The sequence below is a fragment of the Loxodonta africana genome, chromosome 15, assembly GCF_030014295.1.
Source record: "Loxodonta africana isolate mLoxAfr1 chromosome 15, mLoxAfr1.hap2, whole genome shotgun sequence".
Classification (NCBI taxonomy): Eukaryota; Metazoa; Chordata; class Mammalia; order Proboscidea; family Elephantidae; genus Loxodonta; species Loxodonta africana.
Window position 1 is genome coordinate 4,913,761 of NC_087356.1, and position 27,030 is coordinate 4,940,790.

The 27,030-nt window shown below is 40.7% G+C and overlaps 1 protein-coding gene across 7 annotated transcripts in view; it reads right to left on the bottom strand.

The window, feature by feature from the left end:
- AFF3 (ALF transcription elongation factor 3) overlaps positions 1-27,030 on the bottom strand; it is a 667,929-nt gene that overhangs the window by 211,850 nt on the left and 429,049 nt on the right. For all 7 annotated transcript variants that reach the window (XM_023552564.2, XM_064268477.1, XM_064268478.1 and 4 more), the window contains 2 exons: positions 17,273-17,309; positions 7,511-7,562 (listed from right to left, as the gene is read on the bottom strand). In XM_023552564.2, coding sequence (XP_023408332.1) covers positions 7,511-7,562; positions 17,273-17,309 — 89 coding nt within the window. The remainder of the gene's footprint in view (positions 1-7,510; positions 7,563-17,272; positions 17,310-27,030) is intronic.

Below are 27,030 nucleotides of genomic sequence, written 5' to 3' on the forward strand. Positions count from 1 at the left end.
TTGAAGTGACAAGGTCTGGCAGCCTCTCTCTAGGGAAAGGCTATGTTCTAGGTTTCTCATTTTCTTAACAGACACAATCCTGGCAAATCACTTCAACAGATATGGAAAAGAGGTCTCTGGGGACAGACACCTCATAGACTAAAAGATCAGCCACAGTTCATCATTTTAGACACAGATCACTATGGCGAAAATAAATTTCAGGAAAGTTTCAAGTTTCTTTGGAAAAAAAAAATCGACATCTTTCAGAAGAATTCTTAAATCAACTTTGATCTCTCAATTTCCAGAACCTTATATGCTCAGGCTGTGTAACCTGCTTATTAAACGCACATGTGCAGATGATAAATATCTTTATGTATTTAACATATGCTTGTTCCTCTGTATGTTTTTTTCTCCATGTTTAATGTTTTCTAAGACAGCTCTACACGGGCATAAGATATTTTTAATGAAGTTTTTTTTATCAGTGTGAACAGGTGACACCTTTTGCCTTTACAAATGCACATTATACACCTGGAAAGGACCTCTCTTCCTGCAATCAACACTCCCATCTTCCAAGACTATCTCATTTTAAAACAGAAGTCAGTAAAGCAGGTGAGTTCTTTAGCCTCCTTCAAGCAATGCGGAGTCTGCTGTGGAGCGAGGTAAAGCTGCCCACCCCTTCCATGGTTCTATCCCGAGAACGTGGAGCAGAGCGTGTGCCGGCTGACCTCTTCGAAGCAACTGACCGCTCAGACTTTCTTTCTCACAGTCCCAGGCTTTTACTAGAAGACCCTCTCAAACTTTCTAATCACATTTATTTTTACCACCCTTAACTCTTTCTAGGAGCCCTGGAGGCGCAATGGTTAAGAGCTCGGCTGCTAATCAAAAGGTCGGCAGTTTGAGTTCACCAGCCACTCCTTGAAAACTCTATTGGGCAGTTCTACTCCGTCCTATAGGGTCGCTATGAGTCCAAACTGACTGAATGGCAAGGGATCAATAGTGCCAAAAGGAGCCCTGGTGACACAATGGCTAAAGCGCTCAGCCGCTAACCCTAAATTTGGAAATTAGAACTCACCGGCTGGCGATTGCTCCCATAAAGATTACAGCTTTGCAAACCCTGTGGGGCAGTTCTTCTCTGCACTATAGGGCTGCTATGGGTCAGAATAGACGCGACGGCAAAGAACAACTTATTATGCACAGATATATATAAATACTAAGTCCTGGTGGTGCAGAGGTTAAAACACTCAGCTGTTAACCAACATGTCGGTGGCTCGAACACACCAGCCACTCGGTGGGAGAAAGATGTGGCAGTCTGCTTCGGGAAAGATTTACAGCCTTAGAAACCCTAAGGGGCAGTTCTATTGTGTCCTATATGGTCGCAATAAGTCGGAATCAACTCTTCAGCAATGGGTTTTCTTTAACCCTTTCTGAATTTTTTTTTTTAAAGGAGAGGTTAAAAATCTGATAAAGTGCCGATCACTACCAACCACAGAGACAGGGTTGTTTTCTAGCTATTACAAGTCACCAATCCTGATAACAACTATTTACGGAGTGTCTACTAGGGAACAGGCCCTTCACAGGTACTAATTCCAATGACTGTATTAACTTTCGAAGGAAGAATATTTCACAGGTTGTTCTAATTCGGTTTGGGTTCGTAATGATTCCCAAGTCTCTTATTGTTCCATGTAGACACCTGACCGAACATCTTCCTTTTGACTCTTTTTTGCTGTTGTTATTCTTAAAAGTAGAATTTTTGTGTTCGATCTCATTTCTTTAATTTAAGATCATCACTTCAGACCTTCATCTATTCTTTAGGGTGACACTTAAACTTTGCTCAGTTGAGGCTCATGTACAAATTCAGAAGAGTACTCCCTTGGGGTCTTTCTACAAGCCTGTGCTGTAGGGATCTGACCTCAGTGGTGGGCAAACCTAGACCGAACAAGCACTGACTCTTCCCAACTGTGTCTTTCACAGAATCTCAGAAATCTCCAATTGCGCATTATTCCTAGAATTTTTCTAGTGTAGGTGACAATCTGGCAGGATTTGGGCCTAGTCCTCCACTTCAGGCATTACCTTCATTATTTGCTCTTTTTGGGGTGGCTCTTGTCTCCAAGGGAAACCACAAAGAGATCTGAGGTAGCAGCAGAATGGGGCTGTGGTTAAGAGCTTGGGGCTTCCAGGGTCTGATTCTGGGTTCAAATCTCAACTTTGCTACTTCAAGGTATATAAATGTCATTTTTTCTCTGGCCACTTCCAAGGTTTTCTCTTTATCTTTAGTTTTCATCGATGATAAATATGAATATTAATGGTTTTCACCAAGTTTGGGAAGTTTTCAGCAATTATTTCTTTTTTTTCTCTCTCTTCTCCTTTAGGGACCCCGATTACATGTATTGCTTTATATTGTCCCAGTGAGGCCCTGCTCATTATTTTTTAATTTTTGTTCCCACTGTTCTTTACACTGCATAAATCTTATTGATCTGGCTTTAAGTTCACTGATCCTTTCTTTGGGTATCTCCACTATTCATTTAAGGCCACTCAATCAGTTTTTCATTCCAAATATTGTAAATGTCAGTTCCAGAAATTTTATTTAGTTCTTCTTAATAGTTTCCGTTTTCCTGCTGACATTCCTCTTCTGTTTAGACATTACGAACATTTTCTTTTTAACATCCTTGAACATATTACAATTAACTGGTTTAAAGTTCTTGTCTGCAAATTCTAACACTTAGTCACCCTGGGTGTGCAGTGGTTAAGCGACAGACTACCTAAATGGGTTGGCGGTTCAAACCCACCCAGAGGCATCTCAGAAGACAGGCCTGGTGATCTGCATATGAAAGGTAACAGCCTTGAAAACCCTATGGAGTGGCTCTACTCTGCTCTATGGGGTCACCATGAGTCAAAATCAACAGCAAGGCAGCCAACAACGACAGCAATGACAGGTCACCTCAGGGTCTTCCATGGTGAATACTTTTTCTCTTGACTGTGGGTCTCACTGGGTCTGGGTGGGTCTCATTTTCCTATTTCTTCATGTCTTTTAGTTTTTTATTAGATAATGGACATTATGGATAATGTTATAGAAACTCCAGATTTTTTTTTTCTCCTTTAAATGGTGTTGACTTTTTTTTTTTGGTCCTATCAGGGAATTAAATTACCAGCTGATCACCTTGAGCTTATGTATACTTAACATTACACTATTTAGGGAGTGGAAACTCTGGTGGCGCAGTGGTTAAGAGCTACAGCTGCTAAGCAAAAGGTCGGCAGTTCGAATCCACCAGGCGCTCCTTGGTAACCCTATGGGGCAGTTCTACCCTGCCCTATAGGGTCACTATGAGTCGAAATCAACTCAACAGCAATGGGTGTTTTTTTTTTTTTTTTTTTTGGTGCCACCGTGGTTAAAGTGTCTGGCTTTGAACTGAAAGATTGGCAGTTTGAACCCACCAGCTGCTCTGCGGGAGAAACATGTGGCAGTCTGCTTCCATAAAGATTACAGCCGTGGAAACTCTATGGGGCAGTTCTACTTTATCCTACAGGGTTGCTGTGAGCTGGAATCGATTAAATGGCAACGGGTTTGGTTTGGTTTATTTGGTTTTGCCCTTAGTTTTAGAGTGAATTTTCAATGCTGGGGCAGTCTTTACTCCTAAAGCATTGCTCTTCTGGGTTTTCAATGGAAAACCCAAGGCATTTACCAAGCCCCTCTAACTTGGGTGGGATTCAAACTCCAAACTCTTTCCCCTTCAGTAGGCAGCGTTTAAAATCTCCAACAAGCTTTTTTAGCTTTCTAGCTATTGCTTTCCTCTGGGCTTACTGATACCTCCCCCTCTACATGTGCAGTTTAGGGATCATCCAAGGATTGAGGGGAATTTATACACAGAATGAGGGTTTCCTTGCTATCGTCCTCTCCTTTCTTGTATTTCCTCCCTTAGTTCCCAGCCACTCTGGCAGCCCTGAACCCCATCCTCTGATACCTCATGCCAATAAGACTGTGGCTTTCTTCATGAGTTCTAGTTGCTCTTTCTGGACTGGGTAGTATCTCCATGGGGGAAGCTGTATAAACATAGATCTTACCCAGTCTAGTTCTCTTCTTTCAAGGATCAAATTCCCTATAGTCTATGCCTTCTTTTAGTCAGCCTCTAATGCCTTCAAAGAATTAAAAAAAAAAAAATTGTTCAGCGTTTATAAGTTATTTGCAGGAGAGTTACCCTAATAAGTGCTATCCTGTCATTATTAGTGCTGAAACTGTCATAGAAATGTAAATTTATGGGTTTTCTTTTGTGTGTATATGTATTAAGAATAAATTTCACCTTTCATCTTTATGAATACTTATGAAATTATGAAATAATATATCCTGAAGAGTTCTTCAGGTGTTATCTAGAACATTGGTCAATGATGTCTAAAACCTATAAAGATTAATCTCCTTCTTTTAAAGGAAGCTAGTGAAGGAATCTCCTTTTAAAGGAAGTTAGCTGGCCTTCTTCGGGAAATGATTTTCTCTCTGGAGACTCTCTCAACTTTGTATTACAACTTAAGCCCGTATTGTGTTTTTAAACGATTCAGTGATTCATGGAATTACAAAGATAGAAGGGCTATATAGGCATTACTGAAGCCACGTGTATCCCACCAAAGCCATGAGTACGAATCTTTCTGAGTGTCTATTGTATGTTATCTCTTGTGTTTGCTCTGTCTCACCCCTTCAGCTTCCAAGGACCCCATAATTTTTGGTCTGTTTTACTTAGGCTCTCCCCCTTATTTCATTTTCTGGCATCTGGGTACTCCTGGTTCCACCCACATGGTTCCGGAATCATGCCGATCGCGCTGACCCTTACCACTTAAGAAATAACCTCAGCCCAGGTTTTCTGCTTGATTCTGACTCATGACTTTGTTTTATTTCCTGCAACTTGCTCACCTCTCAGAATGATAAATGGGGAAACAGCAAAATCTCAGAACATTTATGTCCTAATTTTATCCCTTAAGCTGATCCATTCAGCTTTCTTATCTGTAAAATGGAGATGCCGTCTCTGCTCTACATATCTGTCTACCTAAACTACGTTAAAATGAGGTGTTGTATATAAGAATGTAAGATGCTAGGAAAATCTAAGGTATCCTGAATCCTTGTTCTGTACTCGTAACATGCTGTTGCTCTTGCTGAATTATAACAGAGGCACGGTTAGAGGGCTCTTCAAGTCTTCCTTCTCTTAGTCTTCAAGAGGCTCGGGTTTAGAACTCCATTTTTAACAGAGTCCTCAAAACCTCAAATATTCTTTATTTCTCTGTTCTTTCTAGTTCAAGAGGCAGGAAGTCAGGCAGATGACTAAGGATCTGCTTTCCTCAAAGGCAGGAACATTAGGCGATGCCCAAGCTCCCACTGTTCTTATCTAGAAGTATTTCCTCATACAACTTATTTATTTTTATATACGCCATATGAAATAAGGAGCCCTGGTGGCGCAGTGGCTAAGAGCTCTGCAGCTAACCAAAAGGTCAGCAGTTCAAATCCACCAGCCACTCCTTGGAAGCCCCGTGGGGCACTTCTATTCTGTCCTATAGGGTCACTATGAGTCAGAATTGACTCGACAGCATTAGTTGCTTTTGGCTTTATAGGAAGTAAGGAACTGAATTATGAAAAGCAATTCTTTTTTGGGGGGGAAGGACCTTTTAGAAAACTTTAATGGCACATCGAATCTCATGAACAAAACTGGTATCTACTGAAAGTGATTTCAAAACATGTAAAATTCAATGTAGGATGCTAGTAGTTTTCCAACATATTTTGTATATTCCTTTGTGTGTCTTCAAAATAATTTTATTATTAAGAATTTGAAAAAAGAGAAGCTACAACAATTAACAGTTTCAAAAAATAATTTGTAAAAAAATATAACAAACCCTTAAATAGTTTACATTCTAGGAGCATCAATTCTTATCCAGTCTCACAAGTTACTCAAAAGAACTGAATTTTTCAGATTCTACCCTTTTCAGTTCTCTAGGATGCCTCCAGATGGCATTAAAACTCTTTTCCCATTATAGTTTGCAACAAAAAATTAAAAAAAACTAGCAATTATTTTAGCCATTTAACACTAGTCACATTCATTATATCATCAGAAACCATGACAATCAAACTATTTAGTTTTAGGATATTAGGTCATATCCTAAAAAAGACAAACATGTTATTTTTATGTTCATTATGAAATATCTAAGGAGCCCTGGTGGCACAGCAGTTAAGCGCCCCACTGCTAACCAAAAGGTTGGCGGTTCGAACCTACCAGCTGGTCCACGGGAGAAAGATGTGGAAGCATGCTTCTGAAGAAATCACAGCCTTGGAAATCCTTTGGGACAGTTCTACTCTGTCTGGAAAGGTCACTAAGAGAATCAACTCCACGGCAATGAGTTTGTTTTTTTTCTGGTTTTATGAAGTATCTAGCCATCCTGTGCAAACCAAAGGATCTTCCTAGGCTAAAAAATAGACCTTTGACAAAGTAAGACACTTAGTAATATTTTACCACAGTGACTTCTGATGAATAGCACTTTCAATGCCTGATAATAAGAGCCCTAGTCTGCATGTAGATAGATTCACAAATCTCTCCTATGATGAGAAAGCATACCTCACCCCTGAGAAGAGAGAAAAATAAAAGATTTTAGAGGCACAAACCAGTTGCTGATTCCTGCAGAACTAAAATAAAGTAATTTGTTAGCATGCGAATGATTTTATTTAAACCTTGGTATTTTTTTTTTTTATAACAACTTAGCATCATTTTCATCCTTAAAAAACATATATGGATTCTTTGAATATTGAGAACCCAAACCAAGCCAAACTCATTGCTGTTGAGTCGATTTGGACTTACAGCAACCCTATAATAAAAAAAATTAAAGTACCCCACAGGGTTTCCAAGGAGCAGCTGATAGATTCGAACTGCTGGCTTTTTGGTTAGTGGCCAAGCCCTTACTCACTGTGCCGCCATAAACATTAAGAGGAAAAAGATAAAATGCAGAGTGAGAAACACATGCTTTACAAGTGTTTTTTCTTATCTTTGTCAAACAGATTTTGTTAATTCAAAGATACCAGTCAAGTCTAGAGACTCTGGAGATACCAATCACTGTATTTTTCATGTAATTGAGAGGTAAGGGTGCAGATGGCAGGCTTTTAAATGACCTGAGCCCTTCACAGGTGTGTGGGACAGACTATCTCCCAGGACTTGTGAAAAGGTCTGCGTTTATGACGACAGGACTGAAAGTCTCCAACCAGACTCTGAAGAGTTTCCTTCTTCCCTCCGCCCGCCCTATGCATACCCTCGAATTTCATTACGCCTCTACCTTTAAAAAGAAGAGCATTTGCGTTTCCAAGATCACTGTCACTCAGGAGGCTAAAGCAGAAGAAAGAACAGAAAATGCGACGGCATCCAAGAGCATTTAAAAGACATCATCGTGAGCAAGGAGAGCCGCAGCTCTCTTCAGTTATCAGTACTGCAGTTGTCACAAGACACTCACAGGTCTGCACCTTACAAAGCATAGTAAACAACAGTTGTCTGACGGAAACACAAAAGGGACTTACGATGTACTTGCTGGACCATTGTCTGGGCTCTGTGGTTCAGCATCGCTTTTCTCTTAAAAAAGAAGAAGAAAAATACCAACATGTGAGTGTTACGGTCTGTAAGATTTGAGAGAGATTAAATAAATTTCCATGCTCGTAGTAACAATCTTTTGCAATGTGCAACAGGAGGCTTTTAAAACATCTTTTATTGTCTGAGAACCTGATTTGCAAAATAATTTCTTCTGTGCAACACAACTGCCTGGCACGGGTCTATGTGTGCGGACGAAAGAGCTGTTTACCGAGAACCAGAGGCTGGGAGTGAAGGCCGTGCCAAGAGATGAGCATCTCACAGTGGAACTTGTTCCCTTCTACTGTATGTTACAGAAAATTTACAGAAAGAAACTCTATTAGCATTCTACCTCCAAGGGACTTTGAACTTTGATCCCATCTGCTAACACAAGCTAAACCAGGTCAGGCTGAATCAGAACTTGGAGGACAGAATATTACAGAGCACTGAGGTCACACCACATGTCATGAGGTCCCCAGGAATGACACCCATGGACCCCTGTGTTAATGGAGAATAAGATGTAAACCAGAAATCCTCCCTGACTGCCTGAAAGGCTTGTTAAAGAGATGTTCTCTGGTCTGTAGACATCAAGGATTTAATGAGTTTTAGCTAAGGGAACCTGGAGCCAGTTCACTTTCTAGAGTTTTAAAGGGCAAATCCCTCTTGCAATAGGCACAGTGTAATTCTTAGATCATCATTTAAGCATGGTTTGAACCAGGCACCCTTCCTCTGTAAGGAGCTTCTTTTCATTCCCTCGACCTAGGGGCTGGAGGAAGGGCCATCACTGAGAACGTGAGTTGGCTGGGATTGCTCATGGCTGCGCAGTGCTAACAGCTGAATAAGGTCCTCTAGTGGCGCAAATGGTTAAGTGCTCCGCTACTAGCTAAAAGGCTGGCAGTTTGAACCCACCCAAAGGCATCTCAGAAGATGGGCCTGGCGACCTGCGTCCGAGAGGTCACAGCCTTGAAACCCTATGGAGCAGTTCTACTGTGCACACGTGGGGTCGCCATAAGTCAGAGGCGACTCGATGACAACTGACAGTAACAACAGCTGAATAAACTCCAGCGAAGGTTGAGTGGTAAGAAATGGACCTGATGGTGGCAACTGACCTCCTTCAAGTCAGGCCTTGTGGTCCCACAGAATCCCCAGGTTTACCGTTTAGGGCCTCAGGCCCACGCCCTGTACCACAGCCACTTCTATTAGCTGCCGACATGAGCTTGTGGCCCTTATTCTCAAGAACAACCCCCTTGCTCACAAAATGAATGCATTCCTACGATAATTTCCAAACTGAACTCAAAAGAAACTTTGTAGTTTCTTCTCTTTTTCCTATTGGAAATTGAAGCATTATGAAAAAAAGAAGACACTCAAATCTATCTCAGACATATCTCTAAGCCTAAGGGGTGTCTACACAGTGCCAGAACAATCACGAGAGACAGCCACTTTGTCAGAGAGTGGGCCAGTTTAGTGAAAAACAGAAAGCCACAGAATCAATTCTAACTGCCTTGATAACCAAAAACCAAACTCGCTGCTGACGAGTCCATTCCGACTCATAGTGACCCTAGAGGACAAAGTAGAACTGCCCCATAGGGTTTCTAAGGAGCAGCTGGTGAATTCCAACTACTGACCTTTTGGTTAACAGCTGAGTTCTTAACCACTGCACCCCCCGGGCTCCAACTGCCTTGATCAAACCAAAAAAACCAAACCTGCTGCAGACGAGTCTATTCCGACTCATAGTGACCCTACAGGAGAGAGCAAGACTGCCCCATGGGGTTTCCAAGGAGCAGCTGGTGAATTTGAACTGCTGACCTTTTGGTTAACAGATGAATTCTTAACCACGGCATCACCAGGGCTCCAACTGCCTTGATCAAACCCAAAGAACCAAACCCGTTGCCGTCAAGTCCATTCTGACTCACAGTGACCCTACAGGACAGAGCAGAATCGCTCTATAGGGTTTCCAAGGAGCGCCTGGTAGATTCAAACTGCAGCCAAGCTTCTTAACCATTATGCGGCCAGGCTTGCTAATCAGGCAGAAAAAATCAGGCAGAGAGAGCCCAAATACACATGAAACCATGCTGAAATAAAAGCTAAGGAGGCAACTGAATACATGTTCTTTTTAATCATACTCTTATATTTTATCTTCCAGACCAGCTCTGTGGTGGCCTCATTTCGGAGATGCATAAGGCCTGGTCAACTGACTTCCGTGCTGGAAAATGACCCAATTTACTACTTTCCAGAACCATTTCACTACCGAGCAATCACAATTCCTGCCATAATCCCAAGAGAGGGAGTTGTAACATCTGTGTTAAAATAACACAAAACTATGAGGAGGTTTAATTTTTCTCAAACAAATCAATCATTTCTCCCCCCTTTAACTTGGGGAAATTGGTCCTCTGCCCCAGTCGCCAGCCTTCGGCTGTCATCCCTCGTGCAGCCATAGTCGCCGGCTTTCCATAGTCACCCCACATGCAGTCATAGTCACCAGCCTTCCACAGTCACCCCACGTGCAATCGTAATCAGAAAAGTAGGTGAAACAGGACACTCGGCAGCAGCAGGCAGGATTGAACATTTCCAAACAACTTATGTCAGAAAGCAGGAAATCCATAATAAAGATGAAGATACCTTGCCCAGTAATTCTGTCCCATAACCCGTAGGTGGAGAGCAGGCAGGCCTGGCTGCGCGTGGGATCTGGGGTCTGTGTGACCCGCTGGCTGGACTCAGCGCAGGGACTAGGCTGCAGCTGACTATCTCTGCTCTTAGCAGCACTTATGTTGTGGCAACATGGAAAACAGAATAGGTCCTGGCACTCAGGAGAGGTAGAGTGGGCCCAAGCAGGACGTTTATGAGCAGTCTGGCCGCGAGGGGGCGCAGCACCTTCAGGGCTGATAAGGAACTAACTTTTCCAGGGAAAAGTCAGCTCAGAATGGGGGTGGGATTATTTCTGTCCCACACAAAGACTACACACAAAATTCCTCCGAACATCTTGGAAGTTTCGGTGATGCAATTTCTGAAGTTAGTGTGAAACATTTATATGCATAAGCCGTTGAGAGTTACAGTCTCTGTCACTAGGACCCAAGGGAAAATGGTGGATGCAAGCTAGAAAATTCTCAGTCAGGGATTTTTAGTTGGGAGCTCAAGAGCTGTCTCACTAAAGAGGACGTTGGGGTTTGGGGTTGTTCTGGTTATTTCCGCCTGGTGGTACAGTGCTTAAGCACTCAGCTGCTAACTGGAAGGTCAGCAGTTTGAACCTACCAGTCGTTCCACAGGAGAGAGATGGTGGCTTTCTGCTTCCGTAAAGATTAAAAAACAATAACAAACCTGCTGCCATCGAGTTGTTTCTGACTCATAGACACCGTATAAGGCATAGAAGAACTGCCCTGTATGGTTTCGAAGGAGCGGCTGATAGATTTGCACTGCAGATCGTTTGGTTAGCAGCCGAGCTCTTAACTACTGGGCTACCAGGGCTGCCGTCTGTAAGAATTACAGCCTTGGAAACCCTATGGGGCAGTTCTACCCTGCCCTACAGGGTTACTGTGAGTCAGAATTGACTCGATGGTGGGTTTGGTTTTTCATGATGGATACCACACTGATCTTTTTTCAGGGGAATCTGTACTGATCATTAAGAGGCTGGAAACAGACTGGCTAGGGTCATATTGCTTGTGGAACTACAATTACAGAGAGAAACCAGGGAAAAAATGAGCCATGGTCCGTGTGTGCTGGCCACGGTGCCTGCACTAGGCGCTCACTGTGTTTCTTCTCTTCTGACTAACATCGATGCCAATGCCGTAGCGGAAAAAGAAAGGTAAGGTCCACTTACCACCGAGATGAACGTACAATATGAGGAATGCCATTACTTGATGGCTCCAGCAGGTGACTTTTAAAAAATTACAACCGTCTCATTTTTAATTTAACAAACATACTCAGCACTTGGATGTCCTCTGTGTGGTGTTAATTCCTGCCCTTTAAACCCTCACGGTGACTGAAGAGCTGGAGTCCATGCTTCCCATCAACAGTGTTATGATACGTACGAAAGAAGATCTTTGAAAAGGGAATCAAACTGGACCTGCGTTATGCTGAATTCTGCTGCAGGGACAAGTTTTTGCTGTACTACAACATTTTTATAATTTATATTAAAATAACCCATGTACACAGTCAACAGATTTGAGCAGCAGAGAAGAGGTAATGACTTTTCACTGCTTCTGTTTTGAATTCTGTTAGCTCTTCAACCATTGTTGCTGTTGTTGTTAGGTGCCATCAAGTCAGTTCCAACTCATAGTAACCCTATGTACAAAGAACCATTACTCTAAATGATATGGTTATGTTTTTATTTCTAAAAACACAAATCCATTGCCATCAAGTCAATTCCAACTCATAGCAACCTTACAGAACAGAGTAGAACTGCCCCATAAGGTTTCCAAGGAACAGTTGGTGGATTTGAACTGCCGGCCTTTTGGTTAGCAGCCTGAGCTCTTACACATTTGGCCACCAGAAGATTTATCAATATTAAACAACAACAAAAAACCCCAAACCCGCCACCAAATCAGTTGCCATTGAGTTGGCTCTGACCCAGGGTGACCCCATGTGTGTCAGAGTAGAACTGTGCTCCACAGGGTTTTCAATGGCTGATTTTTTGGAAGTAGATTGCCAGGTCTTTCTTCTGAGGTGCCTCTGGGTGGACTCAAAACTCCAACCTTCCAGTTAGCAGTTGAGTGTGTTAACTGTTTGCACCACCATGGACTCCTCATCAATATTAGATGGTGCCTAATGATTTTTAATATGAAAGGTATAATAGAAGGTATTCAATGTACTCCCATTACCACTGTCCCTCACCCTTTCAGTTATTAGTTTTTAAAAAATTTCTTTTAGTGCTTCTAGCAGGTATTTATAACTTTAAATATATTTAATCTTTTATTTCTTCATTAATCAACCTCTGACAGTCTCTTCTTTTCTAGACTATGCAGAATGAGAATTCACTCATCATTCTTCCCTTCTGCCTTTTCTCCTCCCTCCCCGTCACCTACATCTGTAGAGCTACACCTTTTCTTTTATGTAGCCAAGATCTAAGATGTTTACATTCTGTTAGTAATTCTTAATGAGTCCTCTTCATTAACAGTAATTTAATTAACAATTTAATTTTTAGATATGTCTACTAGAAAAATTATAATCAGAATTTACAATATTATAGCAATACAAGTACTAAACACTAGAGAATAAAGTAGTGTGACTTGACTTGTACAGAAGTGTTATGGAAGAACTGTGTCCCCCAAAAACTACGTGCTGAATTCCTGGCCTTTGTACTTGTGGATGTGATTCTGTTCAGAAATAGGGTTTTTCTTTCGTTATGTTAATAAGGTCATACAGTGAAGGTTCGAACACATCTGTCTTGGAAGAAGTACCACCAGAATGCTCCTTAGAAGCAAGGATGGCGAGACTTCGTCTCACATACTTTGAACATGTTATCAGGAGGGATTAGTCCCTGGAGAAGGACATCAAGCTTGGTAAAGTGCAGTCAACGAAAAAGAGGAAGACCCTCAGCGAGATGGATTGACACAGTGTCTCCAACAATGGGCTCAAACATAGCAATGATTGTGAGCATGGCTAAGGACCAGGCAGTGTTTCGTTCGGTGGTACACAGGGTTACTATGAGTCAGAAGCGACTCGATGACACCTAACAATGTAACAGTGTAGGGTAGATCCTAAACCTAATCAATTCTTGCTTATAAAAAGACCAGGACACACACACACACACACACACACACGTGGGAAGACAGACACCACCTAAGGATCTTCTACAAGCCAAGGAAGCAAGGAAGCAAGGAACGCCCAGGACTCCCAACAAGGAAGAAATCAACATGCCAAGACTCTGATTTGAACTTTTAGTTTCCAGTAATGTGAGAAAATAAATTTCTGGTCTTTAAAGCCACCCACTTGTGGTATTTGTGTCACAGCAGCACTGGGTAACAGACAAGAAGTAAATGCCATCAAACCTGAACGAAGGTAAACGTCCCCTTTGTTTATATCTGATGGATTCTCATTCTCATAATTCACCGTGCTGCAGTGCAGTTTATTTAAAATAAGAGCTATGCCTTTCCTAAAAAATTGTTAAATGGAAGGACATACCCATAATATATATAAAAAGGTACATGCATATGGATGAACACACACACACACACACACACAGCTTTAAGAGAAGTAAAATGCGTAACTGTGGAAACACCTCCCAGGCCAAGAGCTGGAGCTCTGTTGACAAGCACCCCAGTAGCTCCTCCTTGCCTCCGCCAGGGAGCATCCTCTCCCAGCCTTTCCCACCAGCTACCAGTACACAGCATTTTGTGTTCATTGTTCCTTTCTCGATAGTTTTCACTATCCACGTGTGTATTAGTATACAAAAGTGTTCTTTAGTTTTTCATGTTTTGAGCTTTATACGAATGAACCAGGCTCTATACATTCTTCTGAGACTGACTTCTGTCACTCAATATTGTGATCTTTTGATTCAGCTAATGGGGCACGTAGCTTTGGTCCGTTCGCCCTCACTGTGTGGTACCCCAATGCATGCATGCGCCACAACTGTCTTATTCACTCTACTCCTGATGGGCGTTTAGTTTTTCCACCACAAACCATGCTATTACAGACATTCATGAACATCCTCCCTCCTACGCTTGTGTAGGAGTTTCTGGGTCTTAGGGTCTGCGTGTGTCCAACTTAATATTTAAATTTCTCAATGCTTAATAAGCTTCCATTTTATAATAGTAAATTAAATTGACCAATGATTCAGCAAACTGACCAAAGTATCTACCTTGTAAGATAACTGGATTGAAAATCACTTCCTGTTTAATTTACACACTCTTTTCCCTTAGTATCTAAATACTATAGTTTTTCTAATTTCAAAAAGAGACCAAAAAAAAGCAATGACCTGAAGTACTGAGGGCTGGTCAATCAATCCACACACACTCTACAGAGCACATGTGAACAGACAGGGTTGGGTTTTCTGGAAGTTCAATCTTTCTCTATTCCCTACATGTTTACTGGCGTCGTGGCTTAATGAATGCAAACCAAGCACAAGAGACAGCGTGGGAAATACCAGCAGGATCAGCTCTCCTAAAGCTTCAAATGTGCTATCATCTACAGAGAAGTTTCAGATTTTTAAAGAGTAATATTACCTTTTTATATATGTGTTTGCTTTGGGGGAAGATTTATTTGAAGAAAAGACCAAAATAAATAAATAGATAAAAGAAAATCCCACACCCAGGATGGAGAAAGCCAGTCAAAACTTGCCCTAGACAATGAGATGCCAGAGATTTTTGTACCAAACAAAGCAGGTATAACTTCATATTCCACAGAAGATGGGCCTACTAAATTGCAGTTTGAGCATATGAATATTACGACATGCTATGAAAACACTCCAGATGCATACAAAAATTGCAGTACATAACTCTTAGTCAAGGATTCAATCTCTGAGTGGAATGATAGAAGCAACCTTCTTGGGAATCAAGGTAGTGGAATGGAAAGTTTGTTGGCTTTGGGGCAGAGACCCCTGAGTTTAAATCTGAGCTGCAATTTTTTTTAGCCACATCACTATAAGCTAGTTACTTAACCTCAGAATTGCATTTTTTTTCATGTGTAAAATTGGGATAATAATGCCTACCTCCCATAGCTATTTCGAGGATTCACTGAAGTAACATAGGCCAAGGCACTGGCACATGGTAGAGATCAAACAACTCTTTCTTTTGCTCTTCTTTCTGTCAAAAACTCCAAGCAAAGAGAAGGTGATCTATTAAATCCTCCTTCTACCCTGAGCTATTTAAATTCAAATGGAAATGGTGAGCAAAGAAATGGCAAGTCTTTAGTATCTGTCTTAGTCATCTAGTGCTGCTGTAACAGAAATTCCACAGTGGATGGCTCTAACGAACAGGAATTTATTCTCTCACAGTTTAGGAGGCTAGAACTCCAAATTCAGGGTACCAGCTCTGGGGGAAAGTTCCTGTCTCCCGTCAACATCTGTAGGCTCAGCATTTCTTGGAGATCTCCATGTGTCTTGGCACCAATTTCTCCTGGGTCTAGGAGTTTCTCAGTGCAGGGACCTTGGGTCCAAAGGGTGCACTCTGCTCCTGGCTCTTCTTTCTTGTTGGTAGGAGGTCCTTCTCTCTCTGCTCACTTCTCTCTCATCTCTTGTAATATAAAAGGTGACGCAGGCCACATCCAGGGAAACTTCTTATATTGTATCAGGGCTCTGACCTGAGTAAGGGTGTTGCATCCCACCCTAATCCTCTTTAACATAACCTAATCTTGCCTCATTAATCACAGGCAGAGATTAGGATTTACAATACATAGGATGATTACATCAGATCACAACTGGAGGACAAACACACAATACTGGAAATCATGGCCTAGCCGAGCTGACACATATTTTGGGGGCACACAATTCAATCCATGACAGCACCCTCTAGTCTTTGGCATAGGATGCTGATGTCTGCACATCTCGTGGACTTAACCATGCACTTTTTCTGATTCCATTTCTTGTTACTGCATTTATTATTTCCCCCAGGTTTCATCTCCCTTGGCATTTCACCTCTTTGCTGGTGCCTGTGCTCACAGCAAATTCCAGCAGAGGGTGGGATAATTAACACTGCCCATGCACCCTTACAGCATCGTTTCCCTACACTGACTGCTCTCTAGCTGTGCATTAAAAGCCTGCGGCTTCCTAATGTCAGCATTTGCTTTGGATGTCTTTTCTCCCCAGCCCTTCCACCCTCACAGATGCCCAGTGGGTGAACACTTAATTCTAAAGACAGGTCTACTAGCTCACAGGGATTTTCATCCTCAAATACAGCTTTGTAATTGACAAGGGGTGCTCTCAGCTGACTGGCCACGAAACTAAGAAAAGACAGTCTTATGGCTGTGCCTATGTGACATGAGCGGGGCAGGTCATGCATTTTTAATGCCCGAGACAACATTTGTACCAGTTATGCCAAAGAAGTGAACTGCAACACTACTTCACGGAATGGTAACCTCCTCTCTCTGACAAAAAAGCCCACATGTTTTATTAGACACTTGGTCCAATAAGAAGCCCTGGTGGCACAGTGATTAAGAGCTTGGCTGCTAACCAAAAGGTTGGCAGTTCAAATGTACCAGCTGCTCCCTGGAAACCCTATGGGGTAATCCTACTCTGTCCTATAGAGTCACTATGAGTTGGAATTGACTTGTCAGTAACAGGTTTGAGTTTTTTTGGTTAAATGCAATAAGGTTACTCCTTCCTCAGTGCCCATTTCTAGAAGAGGGTAAGGTATACATACTCAGCAAGGTGTGACTTTTTTTCATGGATTATATGCTCATTTGTCTTGATGTCTTTTCTTTGGTTGGTTTTCTTTTGGGGGAGTCATTCTTTTCTTTTTTTTTTTTTTTTTTAATTTAGACCATGCATTAGCTGCTGAATTTTTTTTTCTTCCACATACACTAAATCCTGCTGCTCCTTTCTCCTAGGACTGTTTTCAAAATTCACCATTCTATGTTTTGGTCCTTCTTCCTTTGAATAAAGACACATGAGCACTCAAGGTCCCCATGAATCTGATTATCCGTTTGGGCAGTATTTGAACAAATGGCCTTCTTTTCCCACTTGATTTTAGCTTTTTTTTTTCATTTTAACATACTGTCTCTTGCATGTTCATCTCCCCTCCCCATGCTCTGCGCCATATACAGCTATAGAGAGAAGCCTTTCTTACTTGGATTATTGTGTCCGGAGGATACAAGTTGAGAGTCCTAAAAGAACAAGAAATATCAGTTAATTTTCTTATTTTGACTTCAAAACCTAGGTTGAACATGAGCTACATTAGTGGTCATTCAGAACCTAATCACTGATCATGCTCTCTACCAGCTATTGTAATGAGAAACACTTACATAGATGCGCTTGTTAAGCAGTCCAGGGAATACAGTCCAGGAAGACTTCTATTTTGTATCACTGACTTTTAGTTGAACCCACTTCCCATTGAATATACCTTGATTCCAACCACCTTTCTGCAGATAAGGCTGGTAACCAGCCCACCAGGGACACTCTACTGAACAAGTGTTATCCATCTCACATTGGTAGAAACATAGATTATTCCAGATTTCCACTTAGCTGAAATGGCAGAAAGCCATGCTACACAGTATTTGGAGTTTAGTTACTGCTCAGGTAAATGGAGATTGAACTTGATTTATCCACATTAAAATGAAATGCAAAGTTTTGTCTGGAGAATTCACCTCCTCTTGCCTTCCCAAATTCCCATTTAATGTGAAACATAAGGGAGATTTATAAAACAATGAATTAATTGAAACGGTAAGTACATAAAAAGAGAAATACTGACATATCCAATCTGGCAAAACTCCTTTATAATTCTGGTGTGTAGAACAAAAATCCAGTGGAATGGAATTAACTCCTGTTAGACGGCTTAATGTATTTTACCAGATTTTTCCTACGTGAAGTATAGTTGTTATGGGAGGGGAGTGTCATTCAATGTGGTGTCTTGGAGTCCCTGTAATAATGTCTGTTTTTAAAAGGAATTCTAGTAGAATTAGCATATAATGAGCCAACCTGGTATGTAGAAGGTTGGGTGGGAAGGGGAAGGGGGGAGGGGGAGGGGGAGGGAGGGAGGGAGGGAGGGAGGGAGGGAGGGAGGAAGGGAGGGAGGGAGGGAGGGAGGAAGGGAGGAAGGGAGGAAGGGAGGGATCCTATACTGTTTTAAGCACAAAGATTCACACACAGATGCCTAATCAACTTCCTTCATGTTGGTAAGGATGAGCGACTCACCTGGAGAAAAGAAACGAACTCCACTATAACCCTAAGATTCAGCTTTTTGAAATGGTATATGAAAATAAAATATTGTTCCTAAAAAGATGGGCTAAAACACAATCTTCAAAACTTACTTTGGCTGATTTTGAATAAATGCTGTTACCAAGCAGGTGTGCACAGGTAAAGCTTCAAGTAGATTAGTATTGTTCTTCTTGTTTCTAAATAATTCATGTTTTTATACTGTTGGCCCTCCGAATCCTTGGGTTGCACATCCTTGGATTCAACCAACCGTGGATCAGAAAATGTTCGGAAGACAAACTTCTTTTTCTTGTCATTATTCCCTAAATAATACGGTATAATGACATTTCCATTGTATTAGGTATTGCAAATAATCTAGAGATGATTCATCCCAGAAGGTGTGCACAGATTATATGCAAATTAAGCACCATTTTATATAAGGGACTTGAGTATTTGCAGATTTTGCTCTCCTCGGGGGCCCTGGACCCATCCTCCAAGGATACCGAGGGACAACTGCATCAGCACATAAATTACGTTTAGCTTTGATACATGGAAAACACTTTTAGAGCCCTATTTAGCTGACTGCTGTGTGCCATCTGTAGGTTTTGGCCCTTTGGAGGTATCCTGGACTAGAGTGGTGAAGACTGGGTCATCATCAAACAGACAAGAATGGTAACTGGGACAGTTTTCAGTACTAAGTTCATTCTGAAAACATCAACATTGAAAACCTATGGAGCACAGTTCTACTGTGACACACACGGGATCGCCAGGAGTCAGAATCCATGCGAAGGCAGGTGGTAGATGCCTTCGTGGTAGAGTGGTTGGTTCTAAACCAAACCAAACCTGTTGCCATTGAGTACATTCTGGTGGTCACATGCACAGGTTTATCTGGAGTAAAAAAGAGGAGGACCACTCCAGGTTACTTAAAAGAAAATCTAGAGGGAAATTTATTCTTCTCCATCTTTAAATGCTGAAGTCCCAGCACCTAAACTATTCTTTGGTTCACGGGGCTCCTAACAGCTGAGAAGTAGAGCTCATACAAACCATTTTGCTGAAGACAGAAATGACCAGCAGTCTATTATGTGAGAAAACCCTTCAGTGAAACACTGCCATAAATACCATATTTTATCAGGTGTATTTTTTTAACATATCATCAAAATTGTAGGAGGCCCCAATATTTTATGTAATACTATGAAAGAAAAACACTGCTCATTAATTGTAAGGTGCCATCAACTATAAAACAAATTCTGATTTTAGGGAACTTCAAATGTGAAAAATTGAGATGCCCTGGTGGTGCGGTGGTTAACAGCTCGGCTACTAACCAAAAGTGGGCAGTTAAAATCCACCAGCTGCCCCTTGGAAACGCTGCAGGGCAGTTCTACTCTGTTCTATAGGGTCGCTAAGAGTCGGAATTGACTCAATGGATTTGGGTTTGGTTTTGGTTTAGAACCAATGAAATACCAGTATTTTTAAGCCATATCTCTGGTGGAGGGCCATATTCGTACTGTGAGGGCACTATTTAAAAATGGCTTTTTGGGACCAGGTAGGACCGTTCTACTCATTTATTTCATTGCTTGTCTATCGGCCTATCATTAGGACGACAAAAGGCACAAAATAGAGGTACAGCTCCCGTACCTTCAGGCCCCAGGTAAGGCTGCAGGAAAAGGAACCTCCTGACTTGGTTGGGCCTCCCCTCACCCCACCAACGATTTCCTATCACTTTTATTCTTCAAAGCTTAAAAAAGCTGAAAAGTAGTTTATAATTAATTTAAATGTTTACTTTGAGATAGTGCTTAATATGAAGTTTTATTCCAAACATTTTGTGATAGTTTTTGAAGCGTGCTGGCAAACCAAAGAGGAAGAGTTACAGTAAACTTTCCAACTTCAAGGTAGCTATTTCACACTTGCTGGCTTTTGTTCTTATTCTTGTGTATAAAGAGAAAGGCAATCGGATTCTCATTTCTGTAATGATGTTAGGATCCTTCTGTATGATGCATTAAAAATCAATCAGCAAGAATCTTTTCAGGCCAGGTCTGATCCCACCCAATGCAGCATCTGTCGCCACGTGAAATGCTTGTGAAATGCCATTAGGTTTGGAGGTCTGTCTTCTGCGGATGGAAAAAAGCTCTACAATTTTGAGTTCTTTATTTGCATTTTAAAACTTATGAGATTGCTGCAGAAATGAAAGGAAAAGGGCAAAGCAAATTCATTTTCGTCTCTCTTGGCTGAAACACCTGATAATGGCAGCCAATTTAAAGGAGTCATGCATTCTTTTCTTTCCCAAATTCAATTACTTTTGAGAGTTGAAGAATGAGGCAGTTTGTCTAAGGAATTACGGCTCCAAATGAAGTCCTCAGAGAATAGGAAAAAATCCAAGCTCAGTATCAATCGGCTTTACTATATATTATGCCCTTCAATACCCAGACAAAATGGGGGAAGTTCTCGGAAGTACTTAGCTAATTAACTTCGTGGTTCTGGTAACTCAAATGCATGGTTAACTCGACTTTCCTTGGGAGGTCAAACTGCTCCCTTAATCTTAATGAGGGCTTCATTTCATTGTTTATTAGCCTTTGTGGAGATTTTGCCCCTCAAATTCCGTAAATAACTCTAGCTCTTACACACTAGTAGTAGTGACAGTCTGAAACATTAATAGCTTAATTAATAAATTGCAAGTCTCCAGCTATCAGGGCACTAATTAGTTAAGACAGAGGTGAAAAGAGACGCACTATGTGAAAATTAACAAGAGTCTGGGTGGAAGGCAGGATAAGGCGCCTCCCAAGTATCCATGTCCTAATCTCTGGAATTTGTATGTCACCTTACACGCCAAAAGGGACTTTGCAGCTGTGATTAAGTTAAGATCTTGAGATGGGGAGATTATTCTGGATCGTCTGGGTGGGCTCAATGTAATCACCCATAAAATCCATTGCCATTGAGTTGATTCCGACTCATAGTGACCCTAGGGGACAGAGCAGAACTACACCATAGGGTTTCCAAGGAGGGGCTGGTGGATTCAAACCGCCAACCTTTTGGCTGATAGCCAGGTTCCTAACCATTGCACCATCCTTATAACAGGGAGGCAGGGGTGTCCGAGAAGGAGACGTGGGGCTGGAAGCAGAGGTGAGAGTGATGCAGGACCCCGAGCCAAGGAATGCAGGCAGCTTCTGAAAGCTGGGAAAGGCAGGGAAACAAATCTTCCCTTAGCGCCTCCAGGAGGAACATGGCCCTGGCGGCATCTTGATCTCAGCCCAACAAAACTAATTTCAGATTCCTGACTTCCAGGATTGTAAGATAATAAACTTGTGTTGTCTTAAGACAGCAAGTTTATGGTAATTTGTAACAATAGTAACAGGGAATTAATGCAGTCTTATTTCATTTGTACAGGATAAATTAACAGTATATATTTACTGTGAGTTTTTTTTTTTTTAAAGAAAGGCATTATTTAAAAAACGCAATGTTCCTATACTTTGTAAAACCCTTATTCTTTTTCTCTTGGACAAGGTAAAATGATCTCGAGGTGAAATAGTGCCATAAAAATTCTATGGTACTCTTCAGTAAGACATTTTTTCTTTTAATATAAATTTCAAATCCTGTGCTCTACACAACAGCTAATAATACATCTTTCTGAGCTACTTTTAACCTTCTTTGAAAGACGAATTTTTGCACTAATGATTTGAGGTCTTAATTTCATGTCAAGACTTAAACGTAAGTATCTACATTAAAAACAACACAAATTTGCACAATCCTTTTGGACAAGTCAAACATGCTTTGGTGTGTGCTCAGTTATATCAGAAATTGTGCTTCTACCACAGACATGTTTATATAACAAAAATGTTTATTTGATTGTATTTTGGGCCAAGTCATTATTTTGGCTAGATTGTATGTAAGGATTGCAAAGATTTTGCATTTTATTCTAAGTGTGGCAGGATGCCATTGAAAAGTTTTGACTATAAAAGAGATGGGATGTGCTTTACGTTTTAAAAGTACTGCTGAGGCTACTGTACAGGAAGAGACGGTGTGTTGGGGGCAAGGGTGAATGGTTGGAGAATTGTAATAGTCCAAGCTAGACGCCGTGGGCCTTGGAAAGACGTGTTAGGTTTGGGCACCAGGAGATCAGTTAGGACACTGTTGGAAGCGATGGTGGTTTTGACCTTGGTGGTAGCTGTGGGGGTGGGAAGTGTTTGGATTCAGGATATATTTTGGTGGAAGTATGGTGACTATGATTTAATGAAGGGCCAGATGTGCACTATGGGAGTAAGAAAATAGTCATTGATGGCTCCAAAGCTTTGGCCTGAGCCAACTAAAAGAACAGAAATACCACTCATTGAGTAACAGTCCTTAGAAGAAGGATTGTGGGGGGTGGTGGGGAATTAAAATTTCAGTTTTACATATGTCAAGCTTGAGATGTTTGCTAGATATTAAAGCTAAATATTACCAGTTGTCATTAAGTCAATTCCTATTCATGGTGACCCCATGTGTATCAGAGTAGAACTGTGCTCCATAGGGGGTGTTCGATGGCTAGTTTTTCAACAGTAGATTGCCAGGCCTTTCTTCCAAGGTGCCTCTGGGTGGCCTCAGACCACCAACCTCTCAGTTTGCAGCCGAGCATGTTAACCATTTCTACTACCCAGGGAGTCCTAAATCAAAGCGAACAACGCAAAAAGCCAATTCAAGGTACAAGTATGAGATGAGCCAAAGAGGGGTGTTCCACGTTGATAAAGATTCTACTTTCCAAAAAAATCTTAATTCAGTGAACTGTCCCAGAGTTCAGAAAAAGATAGAAAGCTAATGCATTCCTTATAAGAGACTATCGTCCTCCTGATATTCCTGAATCCTGATATCAAAACTGAACAATACACAAAACTGAGCCGAAGAGTTAACTAGCCCAAGCTTACTTGTGAACGTAGGAGTTGTTGCGTGCTGTTGAATCGGTTTCCAACTCACAGCACCTCGTGTGACAGAGCAGACTGCCCCACAGGGTTCTTTAGGCTGTAATCTCTGCGGGAGCAGATCACCTGGTCTTTCTCCCACGGAGCTACTGGATGGGTTTGAACTGCCAACCTTTCGGTTAGCAGCCGAGAACTTAACCATTGTGCCACCATATTAAGTCCAAAAATGAATTAAATGAGCAATATATCATAATCAATGAAATTAATAATAGGAATGTACACATGATTAAAAAATAAGACAATCTATTAATGTAATATTCTGCATTAACAGATTTTAAAAAAGCCATGAACATGAGAATACATACTGAATAAACTATTTGATTACCCTCTAACTTATTCCATTTATATGATATTATGAAAAACAGACCAATGATTGTTAGGGTCTGGGGGCGGGGTGATAGAGTACATTATCTAACATGTATATTTTACTGCTATTCACTCTTTTTTCCTCCCACTTGGAAAATGTAAGTCCACTAAAAACTCTGTCAAAACCAAAAAGGGTTCAGTAAGTAGATATATAAAAGTCAGCAGCACTGTATATAAAACCCAGCAACCCTTCACACTACCAATAACTAATTAGAAAACATAAAAACTAAAAAAGAGCAGATTCAAAACAAAAAACAAAGCTAATACCAACAGATTCCAAGAATAAACTAAACAAGCAAAGTGAGAGACCAATAAGTAGATAAAAATGTATGTTTATAAAAGGACATGAAAGAAGACTTGAAAAAAATGAAGAGCTATTATAAATTCCTGAACAAGAAGACTCTTATAAGATGGAAATTCTCCCTTAAATTAAGCTAGAAATTCAATTAAATTCCAATCAGAATTCTGAGAGGATTGTTTGAAAGAGCAACATGTAGTTGAAATGACCCTTAAATTGATCCAGGAGAGCGCAAGTGCAACAGGCAGGAATTCCTGAAAAATAGAGAGGGACGTGCCTGGCCACACATATAAACATGCTAAAAATCAACAATAATTTAAATTAGGAGTTGGCCAACCATGGCTCACAGGCCAAATCGAGCCCACCACTTTAAAAAAAAAAAAACAACAACAAAAAAAGATTTTTAGTATATTCACAGAGTTTATCACTGTGATCGGTTTTTGTAACATTTTCATCACCTCAATATGATATCCCACATTTTGGACACATTATCAGAAGGGACCAGTCCCTGGAGAAGGACATCATGCTTGGTAAAGTAAAGGGTCAGTGGAAAAGAGGAAGACCCTTGACGATATGGCTTGGCACAGTGGCTGCAACAATGGGTTTACGCATAACAACGATCATGAGGATGGCGCAGGAATGGGCAGTGTTTCCTTCTACTGTACATAGGGTCGCTATGAGTTAGGACCGACTTGATGGCACCTAACAACAACAACCCTTTAATGATTACCCCTCAATGTGGTAAAAACCACTAGTCTACTTTCCCAGATCCTAAAAACAAACAAACATTGCCGTTGAGTCGATTTCGACTCATAGCAACCCTGTAGGACAGAGTACTCTAGCAAACACTAATCTACTTTCTGTCTCTGTAGATTTGCCTTTTCTGACATTCCATAGAAATGGAAATATATAATATGTAGTCTTCTGTGGTTGGCTTCTTTCAGTTTTAACGTTTTAAAGGGTCATCCATATTGTAGCTTGTATCAGTACTTCATTTTTTTTTTATGGTCAAATAATATTCTATCATGTGGAATCAGGGCCACGATACATGGAGCTCGATAAAACCAGAGAAAAACATGAAACAGAACTCAAATTCTTAAAAAGCTCAGATTTACTGGACGAGCTGAGACTGGAGGACTCCCTGAGACTATCGTCCTGAGATAACTCTTTAAACCTTGAACTGAAACTATCCCCTGAGGTCACTTTTTAGTGAAATAATAGATAAGTACACAAAATAAAGGATATTACCCGTGAGTATGGGGCTCCATTTAAAAAAAAAAAAATCTGCAGGAGACTAAAAGTTCAACAATTACTCTGAAGCTAAGATGAGAAGACAAGGGAGGCAGGGAAACCAGAGTACTGGAAACAGAATAACCAGAGGGCAACTAAAGAGAATGCTGACACATTGTGAAAAATGTAACTAATGTCACTGAACAACTTGTGTAGAAATTGTCAAATGGGAATCTAATATTCTGTGTAAATTTTCAGCGAAAACACAATAAAATATTATTAAAAAATTCTATGGTATGAATAGACTATATTTTATTTATCTGTTCATCAGGTAAAGAGCCCTGGTGGTGCAGTGGTTAAGGGCTCGACTGCTAACCAAAAGGTTGGTGGTTCGAATCCAACAGCTGTTCCACGGGAGAAAGATGTGGCATTCTGATCCTGTAAAGATTACAGCCTTGGAAACCCTATGTGGCAGTTCTACCCTGTCCTATAGGGTCGCTATGAGTTGGAATCAACTCAAAGGCAAAGGTTTGGTTTTGGTTTATTTATCGGTTGATGGGCTTTTGGGTTATTTCCACCTTTTGGCTATTACGACTAATGCTTTTTATAACATTTATGTACAAATTTTTGTGTGGACGTATGTTTTCATTTCTCTTGGTTACATACCTAGGAGTGGAATTCCTGGGTCATATGGTAATTCTCTGTTAAAATTCTACGTTTAACCTTTTGAGGAACTGCCAAGCTGTTTTTCAAAGCACTGTATCATTTTACAATCCCATCAGCAATATATGAGGATTCTGATTTCTGCACATCCTTGTCAACACTTGTTATTGCTTGTCTTTTGATTTTTGCCATTCTAGTTGTGGGATGTGGTATCTCATTTGGTTTTGATGTGCATTTCCCTAATGATTAAGGATCATGAACATGTTTTCATGTGCTTATTGGCCAATCGTAGATCTTCTTTAGAGAAATGTCCATTCAACTCCTTTGTCCACTTTTAAATTGGGTTATTTGTCTTGTAATTGTTGAGTTGTACGAGTTCTTTATATATTGTGCTACTACCCATTTTTGCAAATAAAGTTTTATTGGAACACAACCTCATTCATTTGTCTATGTATTGTCTGCAAAGCCTAAACTATTTACTATCTGATCTTCTACAGAAAAAAAATTTGCTGACTCCTGATTTAAACAATGAGCTATTGAGAAAGAAATAAATAAATCGGGGGTCCTGAAAGAAATCCATGTATTTACAGAAATTCATGTAAATAAATTGTCTATACAAGGTGTAAACCGAAAAATGAAACCCACTGCTGTCGAGTCAAGTCCAACTCATAGTGACCCTACAGGACAGGGTAGAACTGCCTGATAGAGTTTCCAAGGAGCGCCTGGCAGATTCAAACTGCCAACCTCTTGGTTAGCAGCTGTAGCACTTAACCACTCTGCAACCAGGGTTTCCATACGATAACCAGTATAAAAAATATGTTATTAAGTTGATAGTGCTATAATAATTTACTATTGGAAAGAATAAAAGTAGAATCCTGTGTTATATAATACATGTAAAATTTTTATAAGATAAAAACAAAAACTATAAAAGAATTAGGATAAAATAGAGAAGAATTGCTAGAATGTTGGGGCAGGGAAGACTTTTTCCCTCTGACAGGTTTGATTACGTAAGAATTAAACACTTCATTAGTACAAAAGCTTCATGAATAGAGTTACAAGCAAATAATTGCAACATATATAATAGACAAATGAATAATATATAAGAAGTTCCTAGGAATTATTTTTAAACAGTAGCAATGAATATGAATGGGCAATTTGCAAAAAGGAAAACAGTCAATGCTTGAATTCAAC